The 21,565-nt window shown below is 52.2% G+C and overlaps 2 protein-coding genes and 1 long non-coding RNA gene across 28 annotated transcripts; 1 reads left to right on the plus strand and 2 right to left on the minus strand.

Annotated features, from left to right (window-relative positions):
- The first annotated feature begins 3,154 nt into the window (after positions 1-3,154).
- Positions 3,155-19,620, plus strand: SEMA4G (semaphorin 4G). 26 transcript variants are annotated; one of them, XR_012418119.1, is made up of 17 exons: positions 3,155-3,246; positions 3,372-3,578; positions 6,160-6,666; positions 6,758-7,038; positions 7,177-7,239; positions 11,559-11,657; positions 12,221-12,314; positions 12,453-12,566; positions 12,775-12,944; positions 13,028-13,197; positions 13,812-13,956; positions 14,086-14,308; positions 14,550-14,665; positions 14,798-14,958; positions 15,134-15,195; positions 17,302-18,357; positions 18,491-19,620. XR_012418119.1 is itself a non-coding variant. In XM_074002521.1 (16 exons), the coding sequence occupies exons 5-16, from the start codon at positions 7,201-7,203 to the stop codon at positions 18,129-18,131; spliced, it is 2,238 nt and encodes a 745-aa protein (XP_073858622.1). In that variant the 5' UTR covers positions 3,155-3,246; positions 3,372-3,578; positions 6,160-6,666; positions 6,758-7,038; positions 7,177-7,200; the 3' UTR covers positions 18,132-19,620. The 26 variants fall into 26 exon arrangements, 11 of the variants coding, with proteins under 11 accessions (XP_073858622.1, XP_073858620.1, XP_073858625.1 ...); XR_012418121.1 differs by having other exon boundaries at positions 6,758-6,906; positions 12,453-12,597; positions 14,798-14,973; XR_012418116.1 differs by having other exon boundaries at positions 6,758-6,906; positions 14,798-14,973.
- LOC135965173 (uncharacterized) lies at positions 13,484-17,818 on the minus strand. The gene is made up of 2 exons (XR_010578071.1): positions 17,752-17,818; positions 13,484-13,580 (listed from the first exon to the last, which is right to left on the minus strand). It is a non-coding gene; the product is annotated as an uncharacterized lncRNA (long non-coding RNA).
- Positions 19,621-20,260: 640 nt separating the features above from the next.
- On the minus strand, positions 20,261-21,498 carry MRPL43 (mitochondrial ribosomal protein L43). The gene is made up of 3 exons (XM_005566227.4): positions 21,337-21,498; positions 21,090-21,196; positions 20,261-20,965 (listed from the first exon to the last, which is right to left on the minus strand). The coding sequence occupies exons 1-3, from the start codon at positions 21,465-21,467 to the stop codon at positions 20,724-20,726; spliced, it is 480 nt and encodes a 159-aa protein (XP_005566284.1). The 5' UTR covers positions 21,468-21,498; the 3' UTR covers positions 20,261-20,723.
- Between the last annotated feature and the right edge of the window lie 67 nt (positions 21,499-21,565).

Here is a 21,565-nt window from a genome sequence, read left to right on the forward strand (position 1 = left end):
CTTTGGATACCGGGAGCTCCAGAGGCTTCTCTGTCCAGCTATCCCTGCTGATTTTTTTTTTTATTAAAATTTTCACTTTTTAAAAGCCAGCATGCTAAAGGTGAGAAATTGGTGATAGGTGGTGGTTTTCCAGCATTTGTGGAAATGTCCTCACACTCCCTTTCCCTTGCTAACCATTCCCTAGGCTGGAGTCAAGAGAGGGCAAACCAGAAGGCCCAGCTTTGGGTCTGACTCCAAGACAACTGGCTGGGAGGAAAACTTAACAGGCAAAACAGGCTTCTGAGGCACATTGGAATAGTGAGACTTCTGCATTGCTGCACTGGTGACATCCCCTACAGAAGAAGCTCCTCAGCTGTATATATGGCCAAAATAAAGATCACACCACCTAAAGGGAAAGTGCTGGGCAAACCAGAGATGGAGATGGCAAAGCAGGAACAGAAATGCTGCCACATTGAACAGGAAGCAGGACAGCTTGACTAGGCCAGAGTTCTCTTGCTTCAGGAAACCTGCTCAAGTTTCAGGAATTCATACCCACCCCCTTCACCTAGGATCCCTGCTACAGTGAGTAACTATTCTGTGCAAAGTGCTGAAGACGGCCAGCACTACTCTCAGCCACTTTCTTACAGCAAAGTTGGGGAAAATAGAATAGCAAAAACAAAACTCATACTTTTCTGTGTGTCTGAAATTCTCCAGAAGGTTTCCAAATGGAATCCTCTCACAGCCACCCTGTGAAGCAGCCAGGGTAGTGACTGTTCAAAGAATGACCTGCCTGTGTCCCAGGATGGAGATTTATGGCTGGGTTAGGATTAATTTCTTTATTTGATTTCCAGTTTTATTTTCCACTGTCTGTCAGTATTCCCCCGTTCTTGTTTTATCAGCTGGATTTGCAGAGAGATGTACTATCAATCAAAAGGGCTTCCTATAGACAGCTCCATGAATTGCCTTTACTCTGATACTCTCATTAGGTTTAGAGATTTCACTGGGAGGATAGCAGAAGGAAATGGATTGTGGTCTAGTATCAAAAGTACTGAAGTAACTGTCCAGTGATAGTTGAAATCACACACATTTTACTCATTTAACAATATCTGAGTTTGCCATCAGCACCTCAGAGGAGCAAAGCTTGGCTCATAAAGTTGAGTGAGTTACTGAGCCTGCCGCATTGGCCTACTTGCCACCTCCAGAGGTATCTGAAGTCAGCACTGCAGGTTCTGTGAACATTTAGGAAGCTGTGCCTCTTAGCCTTCTGGGCCCCTACAGTTGAATTGCTCTCCTATCTGGTACTGAGGGACCAGCAGTCTTCCTACCCTGCCTCCACTGTTACCACCAATCCACTTTCTAATAAGGACTGCAGATTTATCTTAGCCCTGCCTTAACTGGTCTTCCCATCTCAGACTTCCTTACTCAGTCCATCATCTCAGGATTTTCTTCTGTGGTCTTCTTCAAACTACTAACTGACTATTCCCTTTTATTTCCCACTAGGAATCCCCCTACCCACTGCAATTTCATCAAATCAAACTGCCCTCTTTCATGCCTCTTCCCTAGTGCCTCAACACAAGCCTGTGCATAAGCTTGAACATTTCTACCTTTGCCAATGGTATTTCCCCTTCAGGCTTACCCTGCTTCCTCCTTCTCAGACTTTTCCAGTCTTGATTGTCCTCTCTGTAAACACAAGAATGAATTTCAAGACAAGTTACTTAATGTCTTAGAGCCTGTTTCCCTATCCATAAAATGGGGCTATAAATTCCTCAGGATGGGATGAGGGTACAAATAAAAAATGAAGCAGGATATTCTTTGTAAAAGCATGTGTACATTTTTTATTGTGTTTCTCCCCAGCTACCTTCCCTCTCCCCGCCACACATATCCTATTTGCAGAGTGTTGGGGGAGGTGGAACTGTGATGTGGGCCCTGCTGTCTAGCAGTCTGCAGTCACACACAGCCATCCAAACTACGAGATTGTATATGATTCAGTGCCAAACTGTGAGCTTTGGGGAATCCAGAAAGAAGGATGAAGTGTCTTTCCCAAGGTTCCTTTGGTTAAATGTGCCACTTGAATCCTGTTCTGACTCCTAGGCATGTGCAAGAGTCAATCACATATGTTCCTGTGGACTTTATCATTTTGGTCCGTCTCTTGAGCCCACATGAATACTGTCATGGATGGAGGAGGAAGGACCAGGCTGGGTCAGGGCCTGAATGCAGGTTTTGTTTGGACTATAGGGGCTAAGTTCACTTTAATAGGCTGTGACCTATTAAAGGAGGCAGGACCCAAGTTTGCACAGAAGGACCATCCTAATTGAGTTAAAGGAGTTGGGGAGTTGATTGTGAGGGGTTTCCTAGATTGCTGCTGGGTAAGGTGATTGAATCTGGGAAGGACAGGGTATTTGATTGCCTAGAAGGATGCACTCTAAGTTCTGGATAAGAATGGTGCCCAAGATGAGCTGGAGGGGAAGGCAAGTGTTTGAATGACCCAGTCCCTGAGGTGAGCCTAGGTTAGGGTTAAGATTTGGTGAGTGAACAGGTGCAAATGCTTGTGGCTTGTTTATCCAGAAAAAGCATTTTCTGTGTGCCTTTCAGGTCAAGCTGTTACTTCATCCATCCATTCAGGCCTGACCCCATCTCCCCCACGCATAGCTCAAGCTGAACAGCCCCTGAAGCTGGGAATCAAGCCCTTTCCTTGTGTTCAGAGCTTCCCCAACCTCCAGTCTCCACCTAGGGTAGCCTTCCCTCCACATCCTAGAGCAGAAGCGAGTGGCAGGAGCGCAGGGAGTGAGGTCCAGGTTAGAGGACAGGCCAGAAGGCCCTCTGAGAGGGTCCCCCAACCCCTCAACGCCAGGGCAGGTTTGCACGTCCCCAGCAGTAGGCAAGTCGGGGGGAATCCTAGGGTTACAGGGGAGGAGAGGGCGGGCTATAAGCATGTGGAGGGTGCACGGGGTGGCGAGGCCACCACCAGGGGGCGATTATCAGGGCCGTAGCGCCTAGAGGCGCGGGGTCGCCCGATGGCCGAAGGCTGTGTGTGAGCCTCGCTCTCAAACCGCCTCTATTGTGCTAGAGCAGGGGGCGCAAAGAAGAGAGCGGCGACCTTCCCCTCACCCCACCCAGTCGGCCCCGCCTTCCAGGACCCCGCCCCACCCCCGGCTCCGCCTCCACCCCCCGCCCCGCCTCCAGCCGCGGCCCCTTCCTCGCAGCTGGTGCTGTGGGGCCGCGGAGCCGCGCGTCGCTGTCTCTATGGCCCTGGATCCAAGCGCAAAGGTGAGCAAGGCGGGGAGTGCGGGCGGCGGCCTGGCCTGAGTCGGGGCTTCGGGCCGGGGGTCGGGCAAGGCCTCCCCCACGTCCATTCTACCCTCCAAGCTGGGCCAGGCCTTTCTCACCGCCAGGTCCCCCGATTCTGCATGAAGGCTCTAGAGGGGCGCGGGCCAGGCCTCGGGCTGCGCAGGGTGCAGACCGGCCATCACGGAGTCGGGGACCAGCATGGGGAGGGGTCCGTGTGGTGAACAGTGTTCCCCAGGATCTGGGTCACGTCTCCCGGCGTCCGGCGGGATCGAAGGAGAGCTTGTCCTCGAGCTGCAGCAGTAGAGACTGAGGTTAGACCTGACGAAGGGCGAGAACCGCGGACTGTCCAGGATGTTGTAGGGAGGGGGTACCGGGGGAGGGGCTCTCTCAAGCCAGGAGAGACCACCATCCTACTAGGCAGAGGGAGATACTGCCTACACGAGGTAGGTGGACATCTGGGATGAAGGTCGAAAGCCTGCTGATCCTCCATTGATCCTGTTTTAAGGGTCTCTCCTCCCCAATTCCCTCCACCCTAGGATCTAATAGAGGGAAGGTGATCAGAGTTCAGGGGGCTGGCCCTGGGGAAGAACTCGAACTGTGGAACTTGGGGTGGAGTGTGGGGCGTGGACAGGAGACCTTAAACCCGCTTCGCCACTGAAGGGAGGGGTGGTATGCTCCGCCCCGCTCACTTAGCCCCGCCCCCTCCCAACAGGTTAAGTGGGGGTTGAGAGCGCCAGCCCATCTCCTACCTCTAGAACTGCAATATACATCGGGGTGGAGGAGTACTAAGTTATGCGTTCCATTCCATCTTTCCTTTGCTAAAGCTAGAGGCCTCCTCCTGCCTGGGTTAGTTTCCCATTCCCTCCCTTGTAGAGCGGCCTTGACTCATGCACCCATCCCATCTGACCATCCAAGGTCAGAAGCCTCCCCCATCACCCCCCTCGCCCACACCCACACACACACACACACACGCACACTTGAAATTGGGCCTTAGAATTGGGACTTTCAGGAACGCAGGCAGGGTTCTGCTCTGCATCTCACCCCAGTGGACACTAGCAGCCCCCAAGCCTGTGGTGAAAACTGGACCCCTGTATGCATGTGTGCTTCTCTCTGCATGGATGTAGTTGTGTGTTCAAGGACTCTGTGTGAACACACATGTACTTGACCCTTCTGTGAACATGATTGCCTGGCCCACTACATCAGTGGGTTTGTGTGCATGTCCCCACACATACATGTATATGGATAGGACCCTCCTGTTGAATAGAGGTGCACAGTCCTTGACAGAAACCCATATGTGTGGGTTTATCTTTCCTCAACCTCTGAGGCTGTGTGACCTGCTGAATGGATGAGCATGTAAATTCAACTTCACATGTGAATATGTATGATTACCTGTGGCTGTGGCCCTCTGTGTGAGCATATGTGTGCACAAACCTCCCTGTGAGTGTATGTGTGAGTGACCCCTGTGAATCCATGTGTTCACAGTCCTCCTTGTGAATGTGTATGTGTGTGTGTGTGCATCCATGTGCATGTACATCATCTTCCTAAGAGTCACCCATGTGACTCTTAAACTGTAAGTGTGACATGCACCACACTGAGTGGCTCCTCTAACCTGGGGCATGTTCCTCCTAGCCATAATGCTCCCCACACACATGCCTTTTGCACTGAGCAAATAGGAGGTCCCAAAGGTAAACAGGTGTGCCTCCACAGGGAGGGGTGGGGCATGGCCAGCTTGCCTGAAGCTTCCTGCTGTCCCAGCTCCCAAACAGGGAGCCTATACCCTTTCAGGATCAGGGAATCCTCTTCTCTCCCTTTCATAGTCGACTCTCCCCCTCAGGGCTCTGCCCCTGCAGTGCTGACCTTTACCTCTTGAATAAATGCTCCTGTTATCCCTCTGGCCAGTTCCTGATTCCTCCCCTCTTTCCAAGGCCAGATAGTTAATATTTGACCTGGGAGAGGAGGCACCAGTGGCACCCTCTGGCCCTGCCTGTGGGTGACAGATGAGATGGAATGGGTTAGGTCTCTCCACACCTCACCCAGCCGAGGAACTCTTCAAGGAAACCCTTGGTGATTAGGAGGCCTGTTACAGGGGTTGGGAGAGGCCCACCACCCACCCCCATTCCCTCCCCAGCTGGTTGGCTTCAGGGAGGGTCCAAGGGCTCAGGGATCCCATCATTTACCTTCTTCACATTGCTTATGTCTCAACTGGCCATGCACACTACAGCCTCCTGCACAGACATTACACCTGTGCAACCAGGGGGACCCTAGGTACCCACCCCAATGCCTGTGAATGCCTACCTGCAGGTAGGGACACGTGTGGATGCCTAGCCAGAGGGTGCAGCACAGACTGGCATGGGCAGAGATGTGTACCCCCTTAGAGAGGAATACCAAGGAGAAGTTATAATTAAAGAGAAATTCCAGAGGGAGCTCTCAGGCCAGGGAAAAGAAAAAACAAAGGGAAAGCAGGACAAAATAAACAAAGGCCCATTAAACCTCTCTGGTCAGGCCTTCCTGCATAAGGCACCCCCGCAGGCAGCAGGGGCAGCTGCTGACCGAGTTGCATCTCATTGTTGAGAGAAGCAGGCATTCTCTCAGAGAACCCCAGCTCCTTTGACTTGAGGGCCTAGCAGAGCTTCTGACTTGGCCAGAAGAGGGTCATGACCTTGGGTTCGGGTTGTGGGTGTCTAGGGTCTTGTAAGGAAGGTAAGTTCCACCCCAGCCTCCAGCATCAGAGCAAAGGGATAGACAGAATGATTGTGAGTTGATCCTGTCGTGGGCGTTCTGTGGATGCTGGGCCTCCTTCCTTCAGTGCCCCCTGAAGTCTGGGTAACGCCATCCATCTTCCACCCACATACAGATCAAAGAGCTTTTTTTTTTTCCCTGTTTTTTCTTCAGAAAACGGACCTCAGAAAACCAGGACTAGCTCTACTGTCGGGGGCAGGGTGACCCCATCAGTAACCTACAACCCCTCTAGAACTTCACAACTCCCTCTCACCATGGAGTTTGCATTTGATGCAGAAAGGCATGTGATCCCTCCCTCCTTCTGACCTCTTAGCTGGGATTCCATGGCCACACAACCCTGTGACTCCATGTCCCCCCGATTCCAGGACCCCCCATGGCCCCATGATTCCTTGACTCCCATGAGCTTATGACCCCTGACCTTCCAAGTGACTTCCTTGGACTTTGACTTCTGTGACTGTGCTTCCCAATCCCTGCCCCTACAACCTGTGACTCTGGCTCCCTTTGGGGGTCTTGTTAGTCTGGGCCTCCCCAGGAAGATGTGGGGGAGGCTGTGGCCCCTCCTCCTGAGCATCCTCACAGCAACTGCAGTCCCAGGACCCTCACTGCGGAGACCATCTAGAGAACTCGATGCCACCCCTCGGATGACCATACCTTACGAAGGTTAGACCCTCAACCTCAAAAGGCAGCAGGAGCCAGGGCTGGGGGTGGGAAGGCACCCCAGAACTAGACTCACTGTACCTGCTCTCTCCAGAGCTCTCTGGGACCCGGCACTTCGAGGGCCAAGCCCAGAACTACTCAACACTGCTCCTGGAGGAGGCCTCAGCAAGGCTGCTGGTGGGAGCCCGAGGTGCCCTGTTCTCTCTCAGTGCCAACGACATAGGAGATGGGGCTCACAAAGAGGTCAGGCCCTGGAACCTGGACCACCCAGAGGGTCTCCATCCTCATCCAGCTCCCTGGGACCTCAACTTCCTGAAAACCCTGCCAAGCCTTCCATAGTCCCCTGGTCAGACAGCACTGCCCTTCCCAGCCCAGGTGTCCCTTGCATTCAATGTTCCTTCTGAAATTGATCCTCACCCCAATTTCCCCAGCTCCGTGGGGTCCTATTGCCTGGTCCTATGAGTAATAGGTATTGGGGTCAATGCATCAGCCTATTCCCTTTGCCCCCACTAGATCCACTGGGAAGCCTCCCCAGAGATGCAAAGCAAATGTCATCAAAAAGGGAAAAACAACCAGGTATGTGGTCTGCCCTGTCCCCAGCTCCTTTCCTCCTCTTCTTCTTCAATCAGGGATGCCAGGGTTGTTGGGGACACAGATGGGTAGGTACAGACCTGCCAGTAAATCTCAGCAACCACAGTAAACATTGTAAGTATTGCCAGAGTGGCAAGCCATGGGCACAGCATTTTTTTTTTTTTCTGTTTTTGAGGTTGGGTCTCACTCTGTCATCCAGGTTGGAGTACAGTGACATAATCATAGTTCACTGTGGCCTTAAACTCCTGGGCTCAGGGGGTCCTTCCACTTCAGCCTCCTGAGTAGCTAGGACCACGGGCATATGCCATGCCGAGCTAAGTATTTTATTTTTTATAGAGACAGGGTCTTGCCATGTTGCCCAGGCTGGTCTTGAACTCCTGGCCTCAAGCAGTCCTCCTACCTTGGCCTCCCAAAGTGCTGGGATTACAGATGTAAGCCATTGCACCTGGCATCTGGGCACAGTACTTCTTGGGTTTTTTTGTTTTTTTTTTTTTTGAGACGGAGTCTCGCTGTGTCTCCCAGGCTGGAGTGCAGTGGCGTGACCTCGGCTCACTGCAAGCTCCGCCTCCCGGGTTCACGCCATTCTCCCGCCTCAGCCTCCCAAGTAGCTGAGACTACAGGCGCCCGCCACCACGCCCGGCTAGTTTTTTGTATTTTTAGTAGAGACGGGGTTTCACCATGTTAGCCAGGATAGTCTCGATCTCCTGACCTCGTGATCCACCCGCCTCGGCCTCCCAAAGTGCTGGGATTACAGGCTTGAGCCACCTCGTGGGCACAGTACTTCTAATTCAAACATCTGGTGGCCTACTAGCTTGTCCTGCAATGGCATTTTCATCTCCTCTGGGATCCCAAATAATCATGATAACAATAAGTAGGCTGGATGCGGTGGCTCACATCTGTAATCCCAACAACTCAGGGAGGCTGAGGGTGGGAGAACAGCTTGAGTCCAGGAGTTCGAGACCAGCCCTGGCAACACAGCAAGACCTGTTGTGTCAAAAAATAAAAAATAAAAAATAAAAAAATTAGCCAAGTATGCTGGCATGCACCCATAGTCCCAGCTACTTGGGAGGCTGAGTGGGAGTATCGCTTGGGCCTGGGAGGTTGAGGCTACGTGAGCTATAATTAAGCCACTACATTCCAGCCTGGACGACAAAGCAAAACCCTGTCTCAAAAAAACAGACCAACAAAAAACAGTAAGTAACCTCTACAGATGCTTACTTAGGATGGGGTTACTTCCCATTAAAGCCATCATAATAAATTGAACCATTGTTAAGTCAGGGACCATCTATAGTAAGTGCTGATTTAGCTATTATCTCAGTTAATTCTAAAATAACCCCATGAAATGGTATTATCCTACATTTCGCAGATGAGAAAAATGAGGCTTTGGTCAAGGAATAGTTCAAATACCCAGTATTCCATGGAGAGGCATTAATGAAGCGTCAGCCCTTTCCAGCTAAAGAATAGGGTGTCTCCAAGGGTCCCATGTCTGGCTATGTAATGGCTGTATCTGGAGAGCTTTTACAAAATAAACAACCCTGGGCTGGGCATGGTGGGTCACACTTGTAATCTCAACACTTTGGGAGGCCAAGGCAGGAGGATCACTTGACCCCAGGAGTTCGAGGCCAGCCTGGGCAATATAATGAGACTCTATCTCTAATTAAAGAAAAAAAAAAAAAAAAAAACATTCCCAAGGTCCACTGGGGCAAGGTGGGCCGGGGGTGGTGTTGGGACAGCTGCATTTAAAAAGGCATCTCCAAGAGCTTCCATCGAAGACTGCCTCTTGGTGCAGCACGAGTAGAAAACAGGGCTGGGGAGGCAGGTGGAACCAGGTCATGGAAGGCCACAGATGCCCAGCTGGGAGTTTGGGTTTTATTCTGTGACAGTGAACACGCTCACAATTTGATATTTTAGAGGCTCCTACTTTAATGTATCACCCAAATATATTAGAAATGCAGGTGCCAAACTCAGTAGGTCTGGGGAAGGGCCCAAGTCTGCAATTCTAACAAGCTCCCAAGTGAAGTTGATGCTGCTGGTCCCCAGACCACACTTTGGATAGCAAGGCTTTATAGAACAGTTCCCAAAGCATGTTCTGAGGAACACTAATTTTCAAAGGAGGGGTTTAAATGTCAAATGAGTTTGGGAAACACTGCATGTCCAGTCCCACAATGCACAGCAACATCCTTCAGGCTCTAGGAAGTAACCCCAGTAAAGATAGGTTTCACCTGTGGTTTCTAAAGTTATTTGAGCAGAGAATACCTCCCTACCCCCCTTTAAAAAATGTAAACATCCGCTGGGCGTGGTGGCTCAGGCCTATAATCCCAGCACTTTGGGAGGCAGAGGCGGGTGGATCACGAGGTCAAGAGATCGAGACCAGTCTGGCCAACATGTGAAACCCTGTCTCTACTAAAAATACAAAAATCAGCTGGGCGTGGTGACACACACCTGTAGTTCCAGCTACTCGGGAGACTGAAACAGGAGAATCTCTTAAACCCAGGAGGCGGAGGTTGCAGTGAGCTGAGATCACGCACTACACTCCAGCCTAGTGGCAGAGCGAGACTCCATCTCAAAAAAAAAAAAAATTAAAAAAAATAAATAAACATCTTGGGGAAACATCACTATAGGAATATTTTTCTGGCCCCAGGTACTGGATGGATGAAAATAGGGTGAGTCTGGAGGCAGGAAAAGCAGTGAGGAGGCTGGGGCATCATTTGGGTCAGAGGAAGGGACCTGAGCAGGCTTATGGAGAGGAGGGACAGATGCCAGTGGCTTATACCAGGTGAGGGAGCAGGAAGAGACAAAAGAGGCCTGTATGGATTTAAACCCTGGGTAACAGGCAAGAGGAGGAATCATTAACATGGCAAAGGAGTCAAGAGACTGGCAGCTGAGGGCATTTGACAGGCAGAGAAAACCAGTGTGACTGGAGTGGGGTGAGTGAGGCCAGAGGAAGGGGCAGAGTCCCATCACACAGGGCTAGGAGCATGTGGGACTCTACGTTCAGGTCACCGATGAGCCGATACAGTGGTGTGATCCACTTGACTTTTTTTTTTTTCAGACATGGTCTCTGTTGTCCAGGTTAGAGCGCAGTGGTTCACTGCAGCCTCGACCTCCTGGGCTCAAACAATTTTCTTGCCTAAGCCTCCCAAGTAGCTAGGACTACAGGTGCATGCCACCACATAGAGATGAGGTCTTGCTATGTTGTCCAGGCTGGTCTTGGACTCCTGGGCTCCAGTGATCCTCCCACCTCAGTCTCCCAAAGTGCTGGGATTACAGGTGTGAGCTACCACACCTGACTAGGTTTACATTTTTAGAATATCCCTTGGAAAGTGGTTGGAGAGTACCAAAAGTGTGTTGTTTGGTAAAATATCTCTGGAAGGAAACTTCAGACGATAGTAACAGCAGTCTTCTTTGCAGGCAACCTAGGAGACAGGGATAAATGGGAGACTCCTTGTTTATAACATACCCCTTCGTACTTTCTGAGTTTTATACTATGTACATGTATTCATCGTTGACTGAATAAATAGCTGTTATAAAAGTCATTTTTAGGAAAGAGAAGGTTGGGAGGAGCTATCAGGTAACAACTGCAGTTGTCTAAGGAAGAGGTCATGGTGGTCATTTGGACTGGGTGCTGTTGGTGGAGTCAAAGTGGACCAAGTCAAGAGACATTTAGGACAATGAATTAATTGTGGAGAGGGACTGAATGTGGGGGTGAGAAAGTAGGAAGCAGCAAGGATGATTCCTGGCTTCTAAGTTGAGTCGTAGGATGGATGAAGTGAGGTGGGAAAAACTGGATAAACAGGTTTAGGAAAGATGTAGGTTATGGAGGAGGGGATGAACTTGGCTTCTGACAAGGTGAGTTTAAAGCATCCCCGGGATATCAGGTGGAGAGCGAGCTGGCATCTAGGGAGAGATTTGGTTGTATCACCCCAGTGGGGAGGGCAGGAGTTCCAAGAATAGAAAGAGTTGCTGAGAAGGAGCTGAATGGGAGAGGAGAAGCACCTCAGGATGGTGGAATCCCTGGCAGCTCTTGAACCAGGGGTGGAGGGAACTGCAAGAGACACAGGAGATATTGGCAAAGTGGTGTCAGATAATCTGAGGGACAGAGGAGAGAAATAGTGTCATGTTACTGGGAGGCCAAGGAGAGTGAGTTCCAGGAAATATTCTGGAGCAGTGAGAAGGATCACAGGTATCTTGGAAAGAACCATTTGTCCTGTGGGTAGGGACAAAAGCCAAACTACAAGCTAGACTAATGGAGGAGGCCTCTAGTCAGGCAGGGGGCTCACAGCCCTGTCCACCTCATCCCACAGACAGAGTGCTTTAACCATGTGCGGTTCCTGCAGCGGCTCAATTCCACCCACCTCTATGCATGTGGGACTCACGCCTTCCAGCCCCTCTGTGCAGCAATTGTGAGTAGACCTGTGTTGTGCTAGATCTCTGTTGGCTTCATTAGGGATGGGATCATGTTCGAGATGCCAAAGAAGAGACTCAGAGCCAGTGAAGGAGATGGATGGTTTATTAAGGGGACTTCCATACAGGGCAGTCCTGTGGTGGCGGGCTGCACTGGAGAACCACTCCCCTTTGTAAAAAGCATGCAGTTTATATAGCATTTCACTTAGCAGCCTCCCCCTAATCACCTCCACCTGGCAAACTTCATTTAACCCAAAACAAAGGGACTTGATCCCCTGGATGGCATGTGTTCCACAGGATGGGCTAGGGGCTCATGTGTTCTTCATAGATAAGGAGTGAAACTCTGGGTTGCCCACTCGCAGATTTGGAACTCCAAACATACATTGTTTTTAGGCCATAAGGTCATTCTCAGGGGATGCTTAAGTTATTGCTGTCAGGTGCATCTGCCATACAACCTGCCCCTAGCCCTGATTGCTGATCCCTGACCCCAGACTGATCTGACTTGGAGCCACTGTCCCTACCTGTTCTCTGAACCAGTTACTGCTGGTCCCTTGTTCCCTAGGATGCTGAGGCCTTCACCTTGCCAACCAGCTTTGAGGAGGGGAAGGAGAAGTGTCCTTACGACCCAGCCCGTGGCTTCACGGGCCTCATCATTGGTGAGCAGGCCCTCTTCCCTATCACAAGCATGATGTTTTTAAGATGTGGATCTCATCTCTAGGACCTGCCACCACATATATGTCATGTGCCCTGTTGTATATGACATGTCTCTCATGCCTGGAATGTCCCCACGCCAGATGGAGGCCTCTATACAGCCACTCGGTATGAATTCCGGAGCATTCCCGACATCCGTCGGAGCCGCCACCCACACTCCCTGAGAACTGAGGAGACACCAATGCATTGGCTCAATGGTTAGGAGGATGAGGCACAGGATGATGGGGGGTAGGGGACTATTTCTTCATTTTTACTCCCTTGGCCAGCTGACCACCCCACCCCCAAGTCCCCAGGTGAGCCTGCCCATTCCATTCCTGTGTGTTGTCAAGTGAGGGGTAGGACTCAGAGTGGGGGAAAGGGGTCCCCAGCCTGTCTCAAAAGCCTCTCAAACTGCCTGACCCACAGATGCTGAGTTTGTGTTCTCCGTCCTCGTGCGGGAGAGCAAGGCCAGTGCAGTGGGTGACGACGACAAGGTATACTACTTCTTCACGGAGCGTGCCACTGAGGAGGGCTCTGGCAGCTTCACTCAGAGCCGCAGCAGTCACCGTGTGGCCCGTGTCGCTCGTGTCTGCAAGGTGGATAGGGCTGATGTTGGGGCACGGGTATAGAGGTTGGACCTCTGACCCTGGCCCCTTAACCCGTACCCCCACCTCCCCAGGGAGACCTGGGAGGGAAGAAGATCCTGCAGAAGAAGTGGACATCCTTCCTGAAAGCCCGTCTCATCTGCCACATTCCACTGTATGAGACACTGCGTGGGGTCTGCAGCCTGGATGCTGAAACCTCAAGCCGTACACACTTCTATGCAGCCTTCACGCTGAGCACACAGTGGTCAGTGCAGGGACAATGGGGAGGCAAGGAACTGGGGACAGCATAGGGGCTGGAGCAGAGGTCAGTGAAGATGAGATAGGATCCACTGTGGGGAGGTCTGGCTGCAAAGTGAGATATTTTTTTCTTTTTTTTTTTTTTAAGAGGGAATCTCGCTCTGTTGCCAGGCTAGAGTGCAGTGGCGCGATCTCGGCTCACTGCAATCTCCACCTCCTGGGTTCAAGTGATTCTCCTGCCTCAGCCTCCCGAGTAGCTGGGACTACAGGCACACGCCACCATGCCTGGCTAATTTTTGCATTTTTAGTAGAGACGGGGTTTCACCACGTTGCCCAGGATGGTCTCGATCTCTTGACCTCGTGATCCACTGGCCTCGGCCTCTCAAAGTGCTGGCAAAGTGAGAATTTTAAGCACATCAAGCTAGAGAATCAAGAATTTTAAGCACATCAAGCACATAGAGCCAGAGAATGAATGCAGTGGTCCACTGACTCACAGGAGAGGCCCTGTGGGACTATAGCTGGGGTTGGCCAGGGTAACAGTGAGCTTCAGGCTGAGCATGGGTTGGGGGGCAGGCTTGACTCTGTGTAACTCGCCCCCCTTGCCCTATGTCCCATTCCTAGGAAGACCCTGGAGGCCTCAGCCATCTGCCGCTATGACCTGGCAGAGATCCAGGCTGTCTTTGCAGGACCCTATATGGAATACCAGGATGGTTCCCGGCGCTGGGGTCGCTATGAGGGTGGGGTGCCTGAGCCCCGGCCTGGCTCGGTGAGTGCCCAGGTCTGGGACCAGTGCTGAGCAGACAGAGCCCAGGGAAGGGTCAGTGAGTCTGGCCTTGTGGAGAGGGCAGGCAGGTGATGGAGTCCCGAGGTTCACCACCTTTGTTCCCTACCCCAGTGTATCACAGATTCATTGCGCAGCCAAGGCTACAATTCATCCCAAGACTTGCCATCCCTGGTCCTGGACTTTGTAAAGTTGCACCCACTGATGGCTCGGCCCGTTGTGCCCACACGTGGACGGCCCCTGCTGCTCAAGCGCAATGTACGCTACACACACCTTACAGGGACACCTGTCACCACGCCTGCTGGACCCACCTATGACCTGCTCTTTCTGGGCACAGGTGCTTCTGATCCCAATCCCTGATCCCTGTTGGCCCTGATCACTAATGCTTCTGAATCCATTAATTCCTGCCATGACTAATCTGGAGTTCCCAATGTCCTGAGGGTCCACTGCTCCTGGCTGAGTCCTTGTTCTGGACCTCTGGACCTCATGACTCCTGAGCTGTTCCTATTAGGCCTCTTGCAGGGTGCTGAGAGCAGATCCCATAGTTGGGGTCTGACTCTCTGCTCTTTCCATGCCAGCTGATGGCTGGATCCACAAGGCCGTAGTCCTGGGCTCTGGAATGCACATTATTGAAGAGACACAAGTGTTCAGGGAGCCCCAGTCTGTGGAAAATCTAGTCATCTCTCTAATGCAGGTAACCCTTCTCTGTGACCCTTAATATAGGCTTGCTGAAATAGGAGGAGGGAGTGGGGAGGTTGGGCAGAGGCTGTGTATCTGTAAGTTTGAGTGGGGGCATTGCTGACCAACTGTCCTATCTGGCTCCCAGCACAGCCTCTATGTGGGGGCTCCTAGCGGAGTCATCCAGCTACCACTCTCCAGCTGCTCCCGCTACCGATCCTGCTATGACTGCATCTTGGCCCGAGACCCCTACTGTGGCTGGGACCCCGGCACCCATGCCTGCATGGCAGCCACCACCATAGCCAACAGGTCCCAGGGAAGCAGGTGGGAAGTGGTGGGGGGTGAGAGTCACATGTGGCCTGAGTGGAGGAGGAAGGCCTGGGGGAGTGCAGGGGTTAGTTATTGGTAACAGACCTATCTACCCTGTCACTGGGAAACTGAAACCCAGTTCCGCTTGTTCATAAAACCTGATCTTCTGTCCCAGGACAGCACTGATACAGGACATAGAGAGAGGAAATCGAGGCTGTGAGAGCAGCAGGGATACAGGTAAGTGACTCATATGAGTGTGGGTCTAGCTGCACAGCCTCTCCTCTTTGCCATTTACTGCTATGTCGTACACGTTTGTATCTGAGTGGCTTTGGCTGTGTGCATTTGGTAAGGATGACTCAAACGCAGAGCCTGGCACAGAGTAAGTGCTCAACAAACATTTACTGCCCAAATGAATTATAAACTAGGAAACACATTCAAGATGTGAAGTGTGTTGTCACTTCTAGAGCTTATAGCCAAGTAGCAGATGACAAGGGTTCAGGAACGTAATGGGTATTTCCCCAAGGGAGATCAGATGACTGAGCTGATATCTGAAGAACAAAAGTTAATCATCATAGCTAAGATGTATTAAGTATTTACTGTGTGCCAGGCACTGATCTAAATACTTCTATGCATGATGTCATTTATTCTCACAGCATTCTTATGAGAAAGGTGCCATTATTATCGTCCCCATGAGGGACCTCTCTGAGGCCCAGGGAGTGTAAGTAAGTTGCTCAAACTTATTCAGCTATTAAGAAACTGGACCAGAATTCAAACCTGGCTGAGTACAGTGGCTCACGCCTGTAATCCCAGCACTCTGGGAGGCCAAGGTAGGTGGATTGCTTGAGCTCAGGAATTGGAGACCAGCCTGGGCAACATGGCAAAACCCCATCTCTACAAAAAATACAAAAATTAGCCAGGTGTGGTGGCACATGTCTGTAGTCCCAGCTACTTGGAAAGCTGAGGTGGGAAGATCACTTGAGCCTGGGAGGTGGAGGTTGCAGTGAGCCAAGATCACACCATTGCACTCCAGCCTGGGTAACAGAGTGAGACCTCATGAAAGAAAGAAAGAGAGAGAGAGAGAGAAAGACAGAAAGCAAGGAAGGAAAGGAAGGAACGGAAGGAAGAAAGAATTCAAACCTGACCCTAAGCAGTCTGACTTGACTTTGTGCTTCTGGTCACTATACTATATTATGCTATCTCCCACAAGTTAGCCAGGCAAGCAGACGACATGGGGTAATGGGGTGACATGCAAGCAGAGGGAGCAGCAGGCAGAGGGAGGCTGGCACATTTGAGTGACAGGATAATGGGCTGGACAAGTGGGCAAAGACCATGTTGAAGATTTTGGTCTTTATCCGAAAAGCAACAGGAAATCTCTGAAGAGTTTTAGGCCGGAAAGTGGCAAGATCAGATTTGTGTTTTTAAAATACCTCTCTTGGAGAATGGATTACATGGGGCCAGAGTGGGCCAGAAGTCATGGAAGGAGAGAGATCAACAGGTCTAAGATAGATGCCAGAAACCAAATCTTCGTGAGAGTTAGATACAAACGTGAAGAAGGGCCGGGCACAGTGGCTCATGCCTATAATCCCAGCACTTTGGGAGGCCAAGGCGGTTGGATCACTTGAGGTTGGGAGTTCAAGACCAGCCTGGCCAACATGGTGAAACCGTGTCTCTACTAAAAATACAAAAACTAGCCAGGCATGGCAGCACATGCCTGTAATCCCAGCTACTCAGGAGCCTGAGGCAAGAGAATTGCATGAACCGGGGAGGCGGAGGTTGCAGTGAGCTGAGATCACGTCACTGTACTCCAGCCTGGGTGACAGAATGAGACTCCATCTCAAAAAAACAAAACAAACAAAAAAAGGTGAACAAGAAGAGGAGGGAGACTCCCAGGTTTCTGACTTAAGCAACTGTATGGCTGGTGGTGCCATTCATAGTGGTGGCAATTCAAGGAAAGGACCTGGCGTAGTTTGGGAGAAAAGCTTTGGCCTTTGAAGTGTCCAAGAGACCTCATATGGAGATGCCCAGCACATGGTAGATATCCAAGTCTTGCACTCAGGAGAGAAGTCTGAGGGAGAGACTAGGAGTTACTGGCAGATGGCAGAAATTGAAACTACAGGACAGGATGAGAGAATGGAGAGAGAATGGAAAAGGGCACTGCCTGCTTCCTGGGAAGGGCCAACGTGAACCTTATGTGGAAGCATGAGCACAGAGCCTGGGTCAGCTGTCACGGTGATTCCGGGTTCTGTGCTTGGTGCCAGGGACTTGGCAGTCAACAGTCTGGCTTGCCATCTCCATTCCCTTCTTGAGATGGGCTGGTACTGACCTCTCCCCCAACCCCCACAGGGCCACCACCACCACTGAAGACCCGCTCTGTGCTCCGGGGTGATGATGTCCTCCTGCCCTGTGACCAGCCATCCAACCTGGCCCGGGCCTTGTGGCTACTCAATGGAAGCATGGGCCTGAGCGATGGACAGGGTGGCTACCGTGTGGGCGTGGATGGGCTGCTGGTGACAGATGCACAGCCTGAGCACAGTGGCAACTATGGCTGCTATGCTGAAGAAAATGGCCTCCGCACCCTGCTGGCCTCCTATAGCCTCGTGGTCCGGCCAGCCACTCCTGCCCCAGCTCCGAAAGCCCCTGACACACCTGGGGCACAGCTGGCACCTGATGTCAGACTGCTCTATGTGCTAGCCATTGCCGCACTTGGTGGCCTCTGTCTCATCCTGGCCTCCTCCCTCCTCTATGTGGCCTGTCTGCGGGAAGGCAGACGAGGGCGCCGACGGAAATACTCACTGGGTCGGGCCAGCCGGGCAGGAGGATCTGCCGTGCAACTGCAGACAGTCTCAGGCCAGTGTCCTGGAGAGGAAGATGAGGGCGATGAGGAGGAGGGGGCTGGAGGCCTGGAGGGCAGCTGTCTCCAGATCATCCCTGGGGAGGGAGCCCCAGCCCCACCACCCCCACCACCCCCACTGCCACCAGCTGAGCTGACCAATGGCCTGGTGGCACTGCCCAGCCGGCTGCGAAGGATGAATGGCAATAGCTATGTGCTTCTGAGGCAGAGCAACAATGGAGTACCAGCAGGGCCCTGCTCCTTCGCTGAGGAACTCAGCCGCATCCTGGAGAAAAGGAAGCACACGCAGCTCGTGGAGCAGCTAGATGAGAGCTCTGTCTGAGCCCAGCCTCCCAGAACAAATGCTCTTCCAAGCCAGCCTGTCTGTCCCAGGCTGGGCCACTGCCTCCCTAACACAGCCACCCTACCTTCATTCCCCCCACTCTATGCCCTTTTCCCAACTTTTTGATGTCCCTGTAGGGCTGGCCAGTCAGGCCCAGCCAAAGCCCCCTCCTCAGTCTCCACAGACCCACATGTGAGCAGCCCAGGCCCATCGGTGCTCCTCAGAGGTAGGTGCTCCCTCAGGATCAGGTGCCCTGCAGACCCAGAGCCAGTTCCTATCCCCTAACCTAAACACTTAAGAGGCGAGGACTCCATCCTCCTGTTCCATTCATCTGCCCAAACCCTTTCTCTTTCTCCCAGGCAGGGCTCTGCAGGTCCATATGGGCTCAATGTCACCACCCTCTGCATGGCCCTGTGTGCTGGATGGTCCTGAAACCAGACAAGACCTCTGCCAGCCACCTAAGCCCTGCGTACATTCACATGCACACGTGGAAGAATGTTTATCGGCTGGGCTGCAGTGCCCCTACCCTCACCTTCTCCTGGTGCATTTTTGTTTCATCCCTGCTTCTGGACTTGGGGTACCCTCCCAAATGCCACATCCTATCTGGTCCTCTTCCCCAGCCCCATGTGGTGACCTCTTTGTCAAGAGCTTGGGAATGGGCCAGCCTGGGGAGGTAAGACTGCATCACTCCCCTCCTCTCCCTTCCTGTGTGGCCCTTGTGAATCAGCCTCCCCACTCTCCTTGGTCATTCTCAAGAGTATCAGAGACAGAGCTCCAGGCATGTCCTATCCCCATGCACATGTGGCCACACACACCTGTATCACACAGGTGCTTACATTTCCACTCACATGCACCTCTGAGCCTCCCCTTGCTGCCTTGGACCTGTGTCTGTTGGGTTTGGTCCGTGGACATTTCAGAGGGAGATCCCCCTCCCGTTTAGCTGTCCTCACAGGCCCTTCCTTAGAATGGATGACCAACACTGCACTCAATGAGCCAGCCTCTCTTTTGGGGGAACCAAGCATTCGCTTCCCCTAGACTACAGCAGGGAAAGGGAGGAGAAATCTGATGTCTCAATTGGCATATGAAGCCCGTTCTTGGAACTATGCAAAGGGCAGTGGCTGGGAGTTTGGATGCTTAGCTCCTACCCCTGTCCTACCTCACCGGGGCACTTTCAGGGTCCAGGGACCTCTGAAGTCTCTAGGCCTATATGGGACAATCAATTCTGACTGAGCTCCCCCATTCCCCTCGGGTGAGGATGACTGTTATTTTTGTAGCTGAGAACGTGGAATCCCACGAGTTTTTACTGCCCTTCACCCAAACTCTCCCACCTCCACCCCACAATGAATGTATTTATTGTGAGAATGGCTATACTTCTTTAGGAATGCCCCCACTTACCACCAGGTGGGTGGAACAGGCATGTGACAGAGTGGGGAGCCTGGGCTCAGCTCCTCCCCCTGCCGTTGGTTAATAAACACCCTCTTTCCCCACAGCTATGCGTAGTCTGCTTCATCTAGATGGGCCCAGCCCTGATCACCAGGTGACAGGCTCCTGAGCCTATACAGGTGCCGCATTGATGTCTGCTTCCAGGGTTGGCTCTGCTCCCTAATACAACTATTTGCAGAGGAAACTGGGATCCTCTGCTTCCATCCAGACTCCTTGGCAGGCACGCAGGCCTCTTTATTAAGGTTCACACTATTCATTGATCATGGTGTTAGGGCATGACAAGAAAATGACAACGGTTCAAGAATTCTTATGAGGATTTCTAGATTTTTATTTTCTGGCTCTCATTTCCCCACCATCCCCCCTTTTTAAACTAAGACTGGAAAATATTAATCAGCCTTCCTGCCCTTCCCCAAGGTTCTCAGCACTCCCCACCAGCTGGCTCAAGGGACATGGATTTTATTTCTGCACAAAGAGGAACGTGGGAGGAAGGAGATGTATAGCTAAGACCACAGAAAGCTTGTTGGCCAGGGAATAACTCCCTTCTCCCTTTCAAGGGTCAGGCCTAGATTAATCACTTGGCCTTTAATACTAACCACCTGATGGTTGTTATATGTTCTGCGTCTAGTTTTAAAATAATGAAAACTGAAGCTTGCGCTGAACATATGCACACATTTTGAAGACAGACCTGAAATGTGACTTTGGATAAGTTTATTAACCTCAGTTTTATAAATCTATACACACACACATTCACACAGATATAAAGTGCCTAGCCCATCACAGCAGAGCTCTCCACAGCTCAGTGGTTGTACCAATAAGGCATCAGGGATTCTTCAGAAGCTAGCCTTCAGACCTCTCATTGTGTTTTGAGATCATTATCAATTTGGATTTAAAAAACAAGGGCCCTGTAAAACCCCTTAAGTCTTCCTCATCTCAGGTTTTAGGAATGCTAACTGATAAAAATTAGGGGTTCACAAGGTCACTGCCCCTAGAAGCAGGCACTGGAAAGAAACAGGCAGCTCTTCTTTATCCCAAGCAGAACCTCTGTCAACTTGCCCATTGATGGGTTCCATTTACCTGGGCTTGGAACCCCAAAGGGGAAGAACCACCTTTACTGAAGAAACAGTCCAAAGCCTGGGGTGGAGCAACTCTTCACTGTGCTTGCACCTGGGCTGGGGCAGGATCCTGAACCTCTCGGGGGCATAGCTCGCGGAAAGTGGTCGGCTTGTTGGTGAAGGGGTGCCACTGGCCCTGGATGCTAGGGTTGTCGGTGTGGAAGGGCTTGCGGATGCGGATCACGTCCAAACCCGACTGGTTGGCCAGCTTCTGCACCAGCGTCGAGATCTCCTCGACCGACTTGCAGTGGATGCTCTCCTCGCGCACAGACCCGTTAACTAGCAGAAGAGGAGTGAGAGTGGGTGTGAGTGGGCGGAAGCTGGCCGGTGCGACCAGGAGAGAGGGAGGCTAGCGGGCCGAGCCCCCGATCCCGCCCTCCAGCCGGAGCCCGGCCCCACTCACGGTATTCGGCCACTACTCTGGGCACGCAGCACGGACGCGAGTTCACATATATTACGACCCCTGGGTTCCGTCGGGCGAAGTCGATCACCTCCCGCTCCACGAACTCCCTAAAAGACCCGGGAGAGTGAGCAATATGACCCCTGACTGGGGGCGACCTACCCGGGGAGTCGTTGCCACCCCCACCCCCACCCCCACCCCGACCCCCACCCCCACCCCGACCCGCGCCCGCGCACTTCCCTTGGCTCACCTGGCGCCGCGAGACGAGGCGCCGTCGCGGCTGACGCTGAAGCTCAGACGCTGTAGCTGCTGCACGTAGCGACCCAGTCCGTTGTGCAGAACACTGGCCAAGAAGCGGCTCGGAGTCCCGCGCGCAGTCATAGCTACAGCTTGGAGGCCGCGGAGCCTAAGCGGCGAGGGGGGTGGGCGGGACTAAACCTCGAGACTTCCGCTTCCGGGACGACCGCTCCCGGAGTTTT

This window comes from Macaca fascicularis, chromosome 9 (assembly GCF_037993035.2).
Source record: "Macaca fascicularis isolate 582-1 chromosome 9, T2T-MFA8v1.1".
Classification (NCBI taxonomy): domain Eukaryota; kingdom Metazoa; phylum Chordata; class Mammalia; order Primates; family Cercopithecidae; genus Macaca; species Macaca fascicularis.

Coding starts and splice junctions, on each gene's coding strand:
- SEMA4G (XM_074002519.1), top strand. CDS start 6,543: ATGTGGGGGAGGCTGTGGCCCCTCCTCCTGAGCATCCTCACAGCAACT. Junction 7,240..11,558: donor AAAAAGGGAAAAACAACCAG/GTATGTGGTCTG, acceptor CTCATCCCACAG/ACAGAGTGCTTTAACCATGT. Junction 12,315..12,452: donor CTTCACGGGCCTCATCATTG/GTGAGCAGGCCC, acceptor TCCCCACGCCAG/ATGGAGGCCTCTATACAGCC.
- MRPL43 (XM_005566227.4), bottom strand. CDS start 21,467: ATGACTGCGCGCGGGACTCCGAGCCGCTTCTTGGCCAGTGTTCTGCAC. Junction 21,197..21,336: donor GCCTCGTCTCGCGGCGCCAG/GTGAGCCAAGGG, acceptor CGGGTCTTTTAG/GGAGTTCGTGGAGCGGGAGG. Junction 20,966..21,089: donor CAGAGTAGTGGCCGAATACC/GTGAGTGGGGCC, acceptor CTCTTCTGCTAG/TTAACGGGTCTGTGCGCGAG.